This window comes from Solanum tuberosum, unplaced genomic scaffold (assembly GCF_000226075.1).
Source record: "Solanum tuberosum cultivar DM 1-3 516 R44 unplaced genomic scaffold, SolTub_3.0 scf00002, whole genome shotgun sequence".
Taxonomy (NCBI): Eukaryota; Viridiplantae; Streptophyta; class Magnoliopsida; order Solanales; family Solanaceae; genus Solanum; species Solanum tuberosum.
Window position 1 is genome coordinate 101633 of NW_006238928.1, and position 12818 is coordinate 114450.

General features: G+C 34.6%; 1 protein-coding gene across 2 annotated transcripts; it reads left to right on the top strand.

Moving 5' to 3' along the window:
- The first annotated feature begins 2026 nt into the window (after positions 1 to 2026).
- On the top strand, positions 2027 to 7447 carry LOC102605219 (probable rhamnogalacturonate lyase B). 2 transcript variants are annotated; one of them, XM_015310217.1, is made up of 15 exons: positions 2027 to 2187; positions 2931 to 3052; positions 3664 to 3723; positions 3824 to 3943; positions 4063 to 4182; positions 4341 to 4482; positions 4589 to 4759; positions 4842 to 4997; positions 5087 to 5193; positions 5340 to 5430; positions 5602 to 5743; positions 5830 to 5989; positions 6266 to 6376; positions 6534 to 6660; positions 7153 to 7447. In XM_015310217.1, the coding sequence occupies exons 1-15, from the start codon at positions 2122 to 2124 to the stop codon at positions 7402 to 7404; spliced, it is 1947 nt and encodes a 648-aa protein (XP_015165703.1). In that variant the 5' UTR covers positions 2027 to 2121; the 3' UTR covers positions 7405 to 7447. The 2 variants fall into 2 exon arrangements, with proteins under 2 accessions (XP_015165703.1, XP_006338131.1); XM_006338069.2 differs by having other exon boundaries at positions 6260 to 6376; positions 7153 to 7446.
- Positions 7448 to 12818: the final 5371 nt, after the last annotated feature.

Sequence of the window (12818 nt, forward strand, 5' to 3'; positions counted from 1 at the left end):
TTTTCTTCTTCTTCTTTTGAATTTTGTGCATTGTTCCATATCAATTATTTTAAGGATTTTTGGCACATACATAGTATGTAACTCTCTAACATTCTTTCTTTTTATTTATTTTTTCTCTTCTACAGTATTTTTTTTAATAAGGAAACAGGCTGATTTCACCTTGGTTAAAATGCCCACTAAAAGCAATGGTAACCAAGCATTTGTAGTCCATGATCAGAAAATTCAGAGGGAAAAAGAAAAAAATATGGTACATTTAACAACGTCAATATATGGAATTTAAATTCTTAAAAATAATAATTTAATAGTTTTGATTATAAAAATTGTTTGATTCCCTAAACGAAACTATCTTAGCTTGAATCCTTCTCAAAATAAGTAATAGGCTAGTTGCTGCTTCTGCTCACTTTTTTGTTTTGGTGCAAATTCGCTAACCACATAGTTGAGGGGGTTTCGAACTTGAAGTCTTCAACATAGAAGTCTCAAGCCCAAATCACTGGGCCATCCCGAAGGGTACCTCTGTTCACTTTTTATCTATCTAGTATCCAAAAAATATATTTTCATTTTTATTTGTCACATTTAAAATAAAAAAGAATTACAGTATATTTTATTTTTAATATTGATTACTTATTTCTCAAATTATACTTATAAACCTAAGACTATAAACTAATTAATTAATACAAACATTATAATAAATATTCATATTAGATTAAATTAAATTATAAATCTTTCTTTGTTGTCTATACGCTGTAGCATTCACGTGTCTTGTTCTTTTCTCTTTTTGGTATCTTCAAATATGTATTGGGAGAAGAGAGAATTGTATAATATTCACTGTTTTTGCCCCTGCCTTCAAACAGAACTTTTGCACCTTACTTGCTGCGTCGAGAATGCTGCCAGAATGACAAAAGTTGATGTGATGTTGCTTTAAGATAGAGACAAGGAAATATTACACAAGGAAAGTAAAGGCTGGCATTTGGGAAGGCGATACAACAATAACATACTATAATTTCATTAAAAAATCTGAAAAAAATAATTATACCAAATCTAATTCATATATTTAGAAATCGTAACGTATAAGGTATAATAAATGCATAATACATAAATATAGTTCTTAACTTGGCTTCAGCTGACAACTAAATTTAAGTGTTTATTTGTGCACTATCAAAGTTAAAGGTCATAGTTGACTACTGTAATCAAATTAAGGGTCATATTTATGCATTATGCCTATAATAATCTATGCATTTGGTTTGAAGTATTAGACAGTCTTGAGATTATTATCTCACCATTTATATCTAGATGGGATAAGTCATCACATATATATGATGGAATAACTTATTATCCCGTCATTTATATCTTAGTGATGGATAAGTCATCCATATATATAATGGAATAATTTATTAATCTTGGGTTTTGTTTTGTGAGGCTTACTGTTAAATTAGGTTTTAGATCTAACTCGAACCCCAAAAGCTAGCTCAAAGAAAGAAGAATTGCTCATGCCTTGTGAGTTGTGATCGTCTAATTTGTCAAAGACACAATTGGCTTGTAAATAGGAGTAGCTTTGGCGTAAAGACACTCAAACATGAACAAATTAAGGAAAGAAAACGAATCCTTTACTGGAGTGGGGGAGGATGGTATATTTATACGTGTCAAATGAGCGAATTGGGTTAAATTTGAATAGGTCAAGATAATTTGAGCTTAATAAATTGACAGGTTATTAACCCTTGGAAAAATAACTAGGGCTGAAATAAATTAAAATGCAAATCAAAATTTAACATGTCAATTTTTACTAAATATTTTAATAATTTCTCATGTTTCAATTTGGATTAGATATCAATTCAAACTTTGATAGTCTAAAATGGGCTAACTAATAAATGAACGAGTCAATAATCAGCCCAAACTTTGTCAGACTAAATTAAATAGGCTTAGCTAATAAATAGACGGGTCAATAATCCACTTAAACTTGGGCATAGGCAAATTATGATTTCATATATATATATATATATATATATCTTCCTTATCCACACTTAGAAATTCTAAGTTTCTTATACACATTGAACTTATATATTTGTGCAGGTTTAGTTCAATATTAAAGAATCTTTCTAGCTGCTCCAAGTTCTGTTTTGCATTATGATTGTACCAAAGCATTCACAAATATCAACTCCAGTTCTGCAACTTCTTCAGCAAGAGGACCAAGTACAGTATATAATATTAATACATTATTATTTCTCATATAAATAGTGCAGTTATTTCTTTTCATTCAACTAATGCAGATTTTTATCTTGTAAGGCTAATAAATAGAGAGAAGAGCTCCCTATCATGAATTTTTTATCATTTTTAAAGCTCGAACCCAGGACATATCAAATTAAAGGTTTTGAGTCCTCTTTTCAATGCCATCAAATTTGCCTAATTTCGAGTCCGGAGTGAAAAGTTATGCTCATTTTAGTAAACCGTGAGTATATAAGAGTCATATTTGTTGGTTAATACAATCAAAGGTTGTGGCGAAGGGTAACAAGTAGACATTCATCCTTAACTAGAAGTCTCAGCTTTAGCTCTTTCATCAGGTGTCAGGTTTGAGTCTCCTGGTTATGGAGTCGTTTTTATTAAGGAGTGGTTTAGCCCCCAATATGAGACTTTTCAAATACGAATTCAGATTTAGTCGAACTCTAACATAAATATCAGACACCGAATGGAATAACCAAAAACAAAAAAAAAACCTTTGACTGTACTGCAAGTGTCAAAATTGACCCATCCAATCCTTTTATGTTTGGATGGGTTAATTAGCTTAAGCTCATCTTGACCCGCCCATTTTGACCTTCTTGTAGTACTTGTGTTTATCAGATAAGCCAAAAAAAGGACTAAAATATGGTCTTTAATTTATTCAACACCTGAAGTTGCAACCAGTAGAGCCATTTTGATATGTTTTATTATAAGTGCAGGTGGTAATAGATAATGGCATATTCCAACTCAGATTGACAAATCCAGGAGGAAAAATCATTGGAATTCAATATAATGGGATTGAAAATTTGTTGGAACTCAACAACCCAATCTTGAATGGAGGGTAAACTGCACGAATTTTACTTTTTTTTGTTCCATTTCAGTCTGTGTTTGGTATGATGAAAGTCATTTCTCATGAAAAATGTTTTCAAGTGTTTAGTTGGTGAGTACAAATGTTCGCCAAAGAAAACATATATTGTCTCAAATATTAATAATTATATTACCAGATCGGAGAGTGTATCAACTTATGACAAGAGTTAATGGTCAAAAACACACTAAAACAATTTTATTTTTTTTAGAGTTTCATTCCTTAACTATCTGTTATTTCCTTTACGTTTCAACCAAAACTATCAGTACCTTTATATTAAAAAAACATATCTATGTTGAGTGGCCAAATATTGTTCCCACTTGAGAACAGTCTTGTGTAGGTCAACGCAGCATCGAGGTGTGTTTTAATACAAATAGTTTAGGTAGTAAATAGAACAATGGATAGTTGAGGTATGAAATCGCGAAAAAGTGATAGTTCAGGTGTGTTTTTGACCATTAACAATGTTACGTTAGTTGGAGAAAACTTAAAAGTAGAAAAAGATGTAAGTTATCACTCTGTGTATATTGAGTTCATGTAGCGGGAAGTCACTTACTTATTATTTTAGCTACTTTACAATTGATATGCAGGTTCTGGGACTTAAACTGGAGTGTACCTGGAACTTCTGGAACAAGAGGAAAATTTGATGAGTATAATATCTCCCCTTAAACCACAAAATAACCATGATCTAGTGATGCATATTACTTATCATAATTTCTATATCGGTGTTCATAATTAGCTATTATGCAGGATTGAATGTAATAGTTTTAAAGTTATAGTGGAAACTGAAGAACAGATAGAGCTCTCCTTTACAAGGACATGGGATCCTTCACTTCAGGGCGACCAATCCCCGTTAACCATAGACATAAGGTTCAAGTTTTTTTGTGTGTGTCTTTTTTTCATACACATGCATATATAATATATCTCATGTTTAAAGTAGAGTTTATTGTGGTCATTTCTTTAGCAGCACTGAGATATGGTAATTTCAGGTACATAATTCTTCGTGATTCGCCTGGTTTTTACTCTTATGCTATTTATGAACACAAAGAGAATATGCCAGCATTCAACCTCAACGAAACCAGGATAGCTTTCATGCTCAGCATCGAAAAGTACTATTTCTCCCTCTGTATAAAAACTTCTTTTTCAATCAAGAATTGGAACTTCTGAAAGCTTAATGTTGTTCTCTTACAAGACAAAAGAGTACTTAGTTTCATCAACAAAACTGCTGAATTACTGATGAAGTGATGTACTTGTATCCAACTTTTAGGTTTCGGTACATGGCTATGGCAGATGATAGGCAAAGACTAATGCCCCTTCCTGAAGATCGGGTACCTCCAAGAGGGAAGGAATTGGCATATCCAGAAGCAGTCCTGCTAGTCGATCCTGTGGAGCCAGAATTCAAAGGAGAAGTAAATGCAACACTCTCTGTTTGCCCGTAAAAGTGATTCATATTTGATATGTATGATTCACTTAGTACTTAAGCCTCAAAATTTATGTTTTCCTTCCAATAAGTAGGTTGATGACAAGTATCAGTATTCATGTGAGAACAAAGATAACAAAGTCCATGGCTTCATTTGCTTAGATCCTCCTGTGGGATTCTGGCAAATTACGCCAAGCAATGAGTTCAGAACAGGTGGACCTATCAAACAAGATCTTACTTCTCATGTTAATCCAACAACTCTGGCTGTAAGTAGTTGAAAACCTTTTGAGTTTCGACTCATCAAACATTTGAAGTAATTTAAGTTTTATTGATCAAAATGGTTTTTAGATGTTCATGAGCACTCATTATGGAGGCCAGGATTTCGTGACTCAATTTGAATCAGGCGAACAATGGAAGAAAGTTTTTGGACCTGTTTTTATATATCTCAATTCTGTAGCAGACAAGAATGATACACTTTCCCTATGGGATGACGCGAAAGAACGGGTATACCATCAAGGGATCAAAGCCTACTTTTGCACATATAATGATCTTCTCGTTAATTCATGTGTCCTTTGGTATATATGTTACTTTAGATGCACAAAGAAGTCGACTGCTGGCCTTATAGTTTTGCAAGTTCAGAAGATTTTCCAAAAGCTGACCAAAGAGGTGCCATCCGTGGTAGATTATTAGTCAATGACAGGTAGAAATTCAAAAAGAAAAAATATTCTCCCTGGCTATTTCAAGATCAATTGCTCAATTTAATCACGAAAAATGAAATAAATGAATTATTAGTACATGTTAATTTCATATGAAATTCAAGTTTTGTGGAATTTTGTATCAACAAAGGTGTATAAGCAAGGAGTATTTGTCTGCAAAGGGTGCTTTTGTGGGACTAGCTCCACCTGGAAATGCTGGATCATTTCAAAAAGAATGCAAGGTGAGATGCAAGTTTTTTGTTAACATTAAGGTCACTATTTGGGTTTCTAAAATACTGCATGTCCTGTCGTAGATCATAATATATAGCTTACCGATAAGTACATTGTGTATGACATGGAATTAAATAAGAACAAATGCGATAACAAAGTAAGTTACACTGTATTTTACTCAGGGCTACCAATTCTGGACGAACTCGGATGATGAAGGCTATTTCTCAATCCAAAATGTTCGTCCGGGGGGCTATAACCTCTATGCTTGGGTACCTGGCTTCATTGGAGATTACAAATATGAAAAATCCATAGCAATTACTGCAGGTTCCAATCATTTCACTTTTTCTATAAGTCTTCATTCACTTCCAATTTTCAAATAATCCATTGTACCACATTTCTTATGGCTTCAGCTTCTGATGTTGATATCGGTGAACTTATGTACGAGCCTCCGAGGAGTGGTCCTACATTGTGGGAAATCGGTATCCCTGATCGTTCTGCTGCAGAATTCTATGTTCCTGACCCTGATCCACAGTATATCAACAAACTTTACATAAACCAACCAGAAAACAAGTTAATCTTCTAGCTAGCCGCATTTTTAAAAGTTCTTAATAGAATCTTTTCTTCCTGATTAGAGTTTGTTGATTTAACTTTACGTATACTAATTGTATATGTCTATAAACAGGGGCGTACCTAGAGCTGTAGTTACTGATTCGGTCAAACTTTTGTATTTGTATTAAGAAATCCACTTAATACGTACAATAATTTACTCCAAACATAGTAAGCTATCTTTTCTAGAATCTAGAACCGTAAACTCAACAATAGTCTCTCTTTTTTTTCCAGGTTTAGACAGTACGGATTATGGGAGAGATATGCAGATTTATATCCAGATCAAGATTTGGTATTTACAGTTGGAAGTAGTGACTATAAAAAAGATTGGTTCTATGCTCAGGTGACAAGGTACACGTTTCGCGACCAGCGTAGATTCATATAATAAAAACTGAAATAGGAATTTAGAATAAATACATATTGGAATTAGTTAATACTATAGTTATGCTGGAGCTCTTGAATTCAAGATTGATTTCCTTTTTCGTTTCTTTTTTCTGAATTTGAGCAGAAAAGTTGGTGATAAAGCATATAAACCTACAACATGGCAAATTAAATTCAATATAGAAAGCATTGATCATAATGGAAGTTACACACTTCGTATTGCGCTCTCATCTGCAACTTCTTCTATATTGGAGGTATTCTGTTATGAAACATCGACCTTCTTCCCTTTGTTTTCTTTTAAGAAGATTACATCACAATACCTTTGGACCACCATCTAGTTTACGAAATATGTACACAGTGTATAGATAGTGTATTCTTAATACTAATATGTGTATTATATAATATACATATATGTACATATGTATACACAGCATATACAACTGACCGAGTGTATATGTAGTGTATACTTTGGCCATATTTGGTAAACTACATGGCCGAACCGTATATATATAACTATCCCTTCTCTTTTTGATAATCGTGGATTGTGGTGTATGAGTATTTGCTACCCCTCACCGACATAAATACCGTATAACTCTATCTAGTTATAAGTTTTGAACAGATGGGAAGAAATCACTTGAAATTTTTGTCTCGGTTGAGTCCTTCCCATTTCCCAATGAAAGAATTTTGGTAATTATTTAAGCAAATAACACTAATGACATAATCGTGTTATGTTACTCATGTCTCAGGTAAGGGTGAATGAGGAAGAAGCAAATCCACCACATTTCTCAAGTGGATTGATTGGAAGTGATAATACAATTGCCAGACATGGAGTCCATGGGCTGTATTGGTTGTTTAATGTGGAGGTAACTGCAGGACAACTACTTCAAGGAGAGAATATCATATATCTCAAACAAGCACGGAGCGTGAGTGCTCTCAATGGGATTATGTATGACTATATTCGTCTAGAAGCTCCTCCTCTTTCCGCCATGCTTTATTAGTACTTTTACACTCTGTTTGGATCATTGTTACCCATTGTATTGTATTGTATCGTTACTATACCTACAATGTTTGTTTTGATTGTTACTTAAAATGTATTGTATTGTTAAGTTTCGTTGTTACGTAACAATGAAAACCCCTATTTTATGGAACAACCGATTTGGTGTGTTCCCATTGTTACTTAATTTCTTTTTCTAGTTATATTCTTACATAAAATTTCATAATACTATTTTACACTTTACCCTACATTATTTAATTCTAGTCAAATCTCTTACCCTAGAATAATTAATGATATTTTAGTAAATTTATAAATTACAATACATCACGATTCAGTCAAATCAAACAATAAAAATGTCATTAAACAGCAACAAACAATACAGTCTAGCCAAACATTGTATCTACCATACCGTACAATACAATAGAATATAATACAATATAGTACATTATGAAACAATGGGAAACAATGATACAAACAGTGTTAATGGCACGGGTCAAGAACAGTTCTTGTGTGTTCAACTAAACAAATTGCTTTTATTGTAAACTATGTATAAAATAAGATCATTCTCATTGTGAACCCATAGACTCTGGATCCTAATTTCGTCTCTAGGTACGGATGATTTACAGAAATGCACCCATTGCTGCTTGTGACTTTGTGTATTCACTGTTTCAATATATATGTATATATATAGTAGAATGATATTTGAAGACTTAAAAATACAATCCAGAGCAGAGTTATCCAGTATTGTCATAGTAGAATGATTAGTAGTTTGAACACTTAATTAAAAAATGAGTTTAAGTATAATTAATAGTAGTAACTAAGCAAAAGTAGAAAAGACATAGGTTGTGTTTGGTATGAAGGAAAATGTTTTTTAAGAAAATAATTTCTTGGAAAATAAGTGATTTTATTATTTATTTTCTGGTGTTTCGGTTAGTAAGAAGAAAATATTGTCGCAAGAGCATTTAGGTATAATTGTTTACCCTAAAAATGGAACATTTATATTATATGAGGTCAAGAGCACGTGTTTTAATCTAACTCTTTTTAGGTACATTTATTAGCGGTTTGAATACTTATTGCTTATTAACATAAAGTGAATTGAATGATTTAAAGACAATAGAAGCATACAGGCTGAATGGTTAAGTTAGTTTGCAAGCGTGTCCAGAGCTCTAGTCTCAATTGTGAGTATCCTCATATGAATATGTTAAGCAAGCAGAAGTAAGGGCTCATGAAAATAGTGTGTTATTGTTATATTGCTTGAAATAAAAAAAATGTTTTTACAAATGAAGAGTATAAACTAAAAATTAAATGTCTTTTTTTTTTTTCAATTTTAAATCTTAGCACTATTGTTAAATTGAAAATGTACATGTTTTATGATAATGGTTTTCTTATTAAAATTATTGTCTTTACGTAGTGCTGATGAAATATGAACGGACTATGTTCGAAAATGTCTGACTATGATTTAAATACATATATGGAGGCTAGTGCGGATGAAATAAGAAGGGAAAATTGTATATAATAGCAAACTATTAATTCAAATTAAATGCTATAAATATAGTTTGATTTAATTGTACCTCATAGCAAACTGTTGCTATTTCACCTCTCTCCAGGTGAATCTCGCTCGCCACTTTCATTCTCTCCCTCACTTCTCTCATTTTTTATACAAACGCAAGTGTATAAAGCGCGTTTGTGTTTGTATAAAGCGAGAGAAAATTGTATATATACATATATTTTTGTTCCCCTCTCTCCCCTCTCCCAGATCTCGCTCGCCACTCTCCCAGATCTCGCTCTCTCACTCACCAAACTCACTTTATACAAAAAAACGCAAATTGTATAAAATGCGTTTGTGTTTGTATAAAGCGAGAGAAAATTGTATATATACATATATTTTCGTTCCCCTCTCTCCCCTCTCCCAGATCTCGCTCGACACTCTCCAGATTTCGCTCTCTCACTCGCCTCTCTCACTTTATACAAAAACGCAAATGTATAAAATGCGTGAAAATTGTATATATACATATATTTTCGTCCCCTCTCTCCCCTCTCCCAGATCTCGCTCGCCACTCTCCCAGATCTCGCTCTATCACTCGCCTCTCTCACTTTATACAAAAACGCAAATGTATAAAATGCGTGAAAATTGTATATATACATATATTTTCGTCCCCTCTCTCCCCTCTCCCAGATCTCGCTCGCCAATCTCCCAGATCTCGCTCGCCACTCTCCCAGATCTCGCTCTATCACTCGCCTCTCTCACTTTATACAAAAACGCGAATAATGTATGTTCGATCAAATGCTTGACGATGATCCACAATGATTTAAATACATACAGAGATGTTAGTCTTTATTTATGTTTTGATAACTTCCTGAAATCTCCACTGACATTTTTTTTACTACTAGTAACTCCCACCTTTGCTCCCTTGTTACTCGAACTCCAGCTTCTATCTTTGCTCCATTGGTTACTCAAACTCACGACTTAATGTTGGAAATGAAGGTTGCTTACCATCCGAACAATTCCTTCTTGTCAAGACATTATTATTACACGTCTAAATGAAGAAAGTGTAATATTATTTTTTTATTTTTTATTTTTTGGTAACTAACAACTTTATTAATCACCAGGAGAGAATTACAAAGCTGCTAAGTCAACTCAACTAGCTATTCTAGAAAATAGACTAGAACCCAAATTCTACTGAATTGGAGATTAGCTCATATGAAGTTATCTCTTTTTTTTTTTGTTAAATGTAGGCTTTTATTAATAATTGTATGACCTCATTACATCATTCAGCTGGACTCAAGTCCAGATTCTAGAAAATAAAAGCAACTAAAATAAATGGCCAGCCCAACCCGACAAGCCCTTTTTTTTTGTTAAATGTAGGCTTTTATTTAATAATGGACAAATTACTTAACTACACTCCTTTACTTACCTTAATATCCATTTATCCCTACTTATTTCAAAATTTTCAAAAGTCCCTTATTTACCTATGTATCCCGCATGTATCCCGTGCACAACGCTATGTATCCCGCTATGTGGAATGTATCAAACGCAATGTATCCCGTGCACAACGCTATGTATCCCGCTATGTGGAATGTATCAAACGCAATGTATCCCGTGCACAACGCTATGTATCCCGCTATGTGGAATGTATCAAACGCAATGTATCCCGTGCACAACGCTATGTATCCCGCTATGTGGAATGTATCAAACGCAATGTATCCCGTGCACAACGCTATGTATCCCGCTATGTGGAATGTATCAAACGCAATGTATCCCGTGCACAACGCTATGTATCCCGCTATGTGGAATGTATCAAACCTAATGTATCCCGTGCACAACGCTATGTATCCCGCTATGTGGAATGTATCAAACCTAATGTATCCCGTGCACAACGCTATGTATCCCGCTATGTGGAATGTATCAAACCTAATGTATCCCGTGCACAACGCTATGTATCCCGCTATGTGGAATGTATCAAACCTAATGTATCCCGTGCACAACGCTATGTATCCCGCTATGTGGAATGTATCAAACCTAATGTATCCCGTGCACAACGCTATGTATCCCGCTATGTGGAATGTATCAAACCTAATGTATCCCGTGCACAACGCTATGTATCCCGCTATGTGGAATGTATCAAACCTAATGTATCCCGTGCACAACGCTATGTATCCCGCTATGTGGAATGTATCAAACGCAATGTATCCCGTGCACAACGCTATGTATCCCGCTATGTGGAATGTATCAAACCTAATGTATCCCGTGCACAGGATTTCGGGCTATATGGATTGCAGCTTGGCTATCGGAAGATATAAGGACCGGTAATGATAGTTCAAGGGATAAATCAGTGAGAAGACGAGTGAGCCAGTTTAATTCTGCAACAAGACGCTTCATAGAGCGATATTCAGCTTCAGCTGAAGAAAGGGATATGGAGGTTTGTTTTTTCAATTTCCAACTGATTGGAGAACCGCCCAAGCTTATAAAGAAGCCACTCACAGATCTGCGAGAATCACGACAAGCCGCCCAATCTGCATCACAAAAGGATAAAAGAGAAAAATTGGAGTTTGAATTGAGAAAAAGGCCTTGAGTGGGGTTTGATTTAAGGTATTGAAGGACACGAAGAGCTGCTGTGAAATGGGAAATAGAGGGTTGTTGCATGTATTGTACGAAGAGCTGTTGTGAAATGGGAAATAGAGGGTTGTTGCATGTATTGGCTAAGGGTCAAGACAGTGAAAGAAAGGTCGGGTCTTGTATAGGTGAGGTAGTTAAGTTTTCCAATCAAACGTCGATAGATGGTTGGATCAAGCAAAGGAGTTCCTGATGCAGCAGTTAATTTGATGGAATGATCAAGTGGAGAAGATAATTGTTAGGGAGACTGGAGCAATCAAATTCACTAAGTAAGTCCCGAGTAAACTTGCTTTGTGTAATGATGAAACCTGTTGGTTCTCGCATGATTTCCATTCCTAAGAAATAATGAATTTGCCCAAGATCTTTTATTTGAAATTCTGAATGTAGAAAAGACTTTAGATCTGAAAGTTCTTGAGCATCATCATCGGTGAGCAATAAATCATCAACATAAACTGCCATAATGGAGATAGAGTTTCCTGTCTTTTTAAAGAATAATGAATAATCATTGAGATATGAGGAAAAACCTTTAAAATTGAGAGCCCCTGCAAGTCTTGCCTACCATTGTCTGGAGGCTTGTTTTAAACCATAAAGAGCTTTCTTGAGTTTACAGACATGGTGGGGACTGGATGGACACATTCCAGAAGGAAATTTCATGTAAACCTCTTCTTGGAGGTCTCCATGGAGAAAAGCATTACTTACATCAAACTGAGAAATTGGTCAATTCTTCTTGATTGCAATAGATAATAGGCATCTGATAGTCGTCATCTTAACAACCGGAGAAAAAGTTTCATTGTAGTCTATGCCTTCCTTTTGTATATCACCTCTGATAACCAATCTTGCTTTAAGTCTTTCTATACTTCCATCGGCCTTTTGTTTAACCTTGTAGACCCACTTACAAGGTAAAGCTTTCCTTCCAGAAGGGAGAGGCACCACATCCCATGTTTGATTAATGATCAAAGCCTGCAATTCAGAATCCATGGCAGCTTTCCATCCAGGATGCTGGGAAGCTTGAGAATAATGAGTGGGTTCTGAAATTTGTGAAATAGAATGCAGTAAAACCTGATTTTGATTGGAAAGAGAAGGAAATGGATATGTAGGTGGTGAGGAAGGTACTGCTAGACAAGTAGTAGTAAGATCAGTGGTAAAAAAATTATTGCAAACAAAGTCATGTAAATGACTAGGTAACGTACCTTTGTTTTGTCTATCAGATCTTCTAGGGGTTGGGATGGTAGGGGGAAGTAAAGGGTCTTGAACAGTGGAGGTAGGTGGAGTAGTAGTAGTTTGAGGATGAGAAGTGGAATTAG

Bases quoted from the DNA above. Each gene is read 5' to 3' on its own strand.
- LOC102605219 (XM_006338069.2), top strand. From the start codon at position 2,122: ATGATTGTACCAAAGCATTCACAAATATCAACTCCAGTTCTGCAACTT. The intron at 3,053-3,663 runs GTAAACTGCACG...ATTGATATGCAG, and splicing joins AACCCAATCTTGAATGGAGG to GTTCTGGGACTTAAACTGGA. The intron at 6,661-7,152 runs GTATTCTGTTAT...CTCATGTCTCAG, and splicing joins CAACTTCTTCTATATTGGAG to GTAAGGGTGAATGAGGAAGA.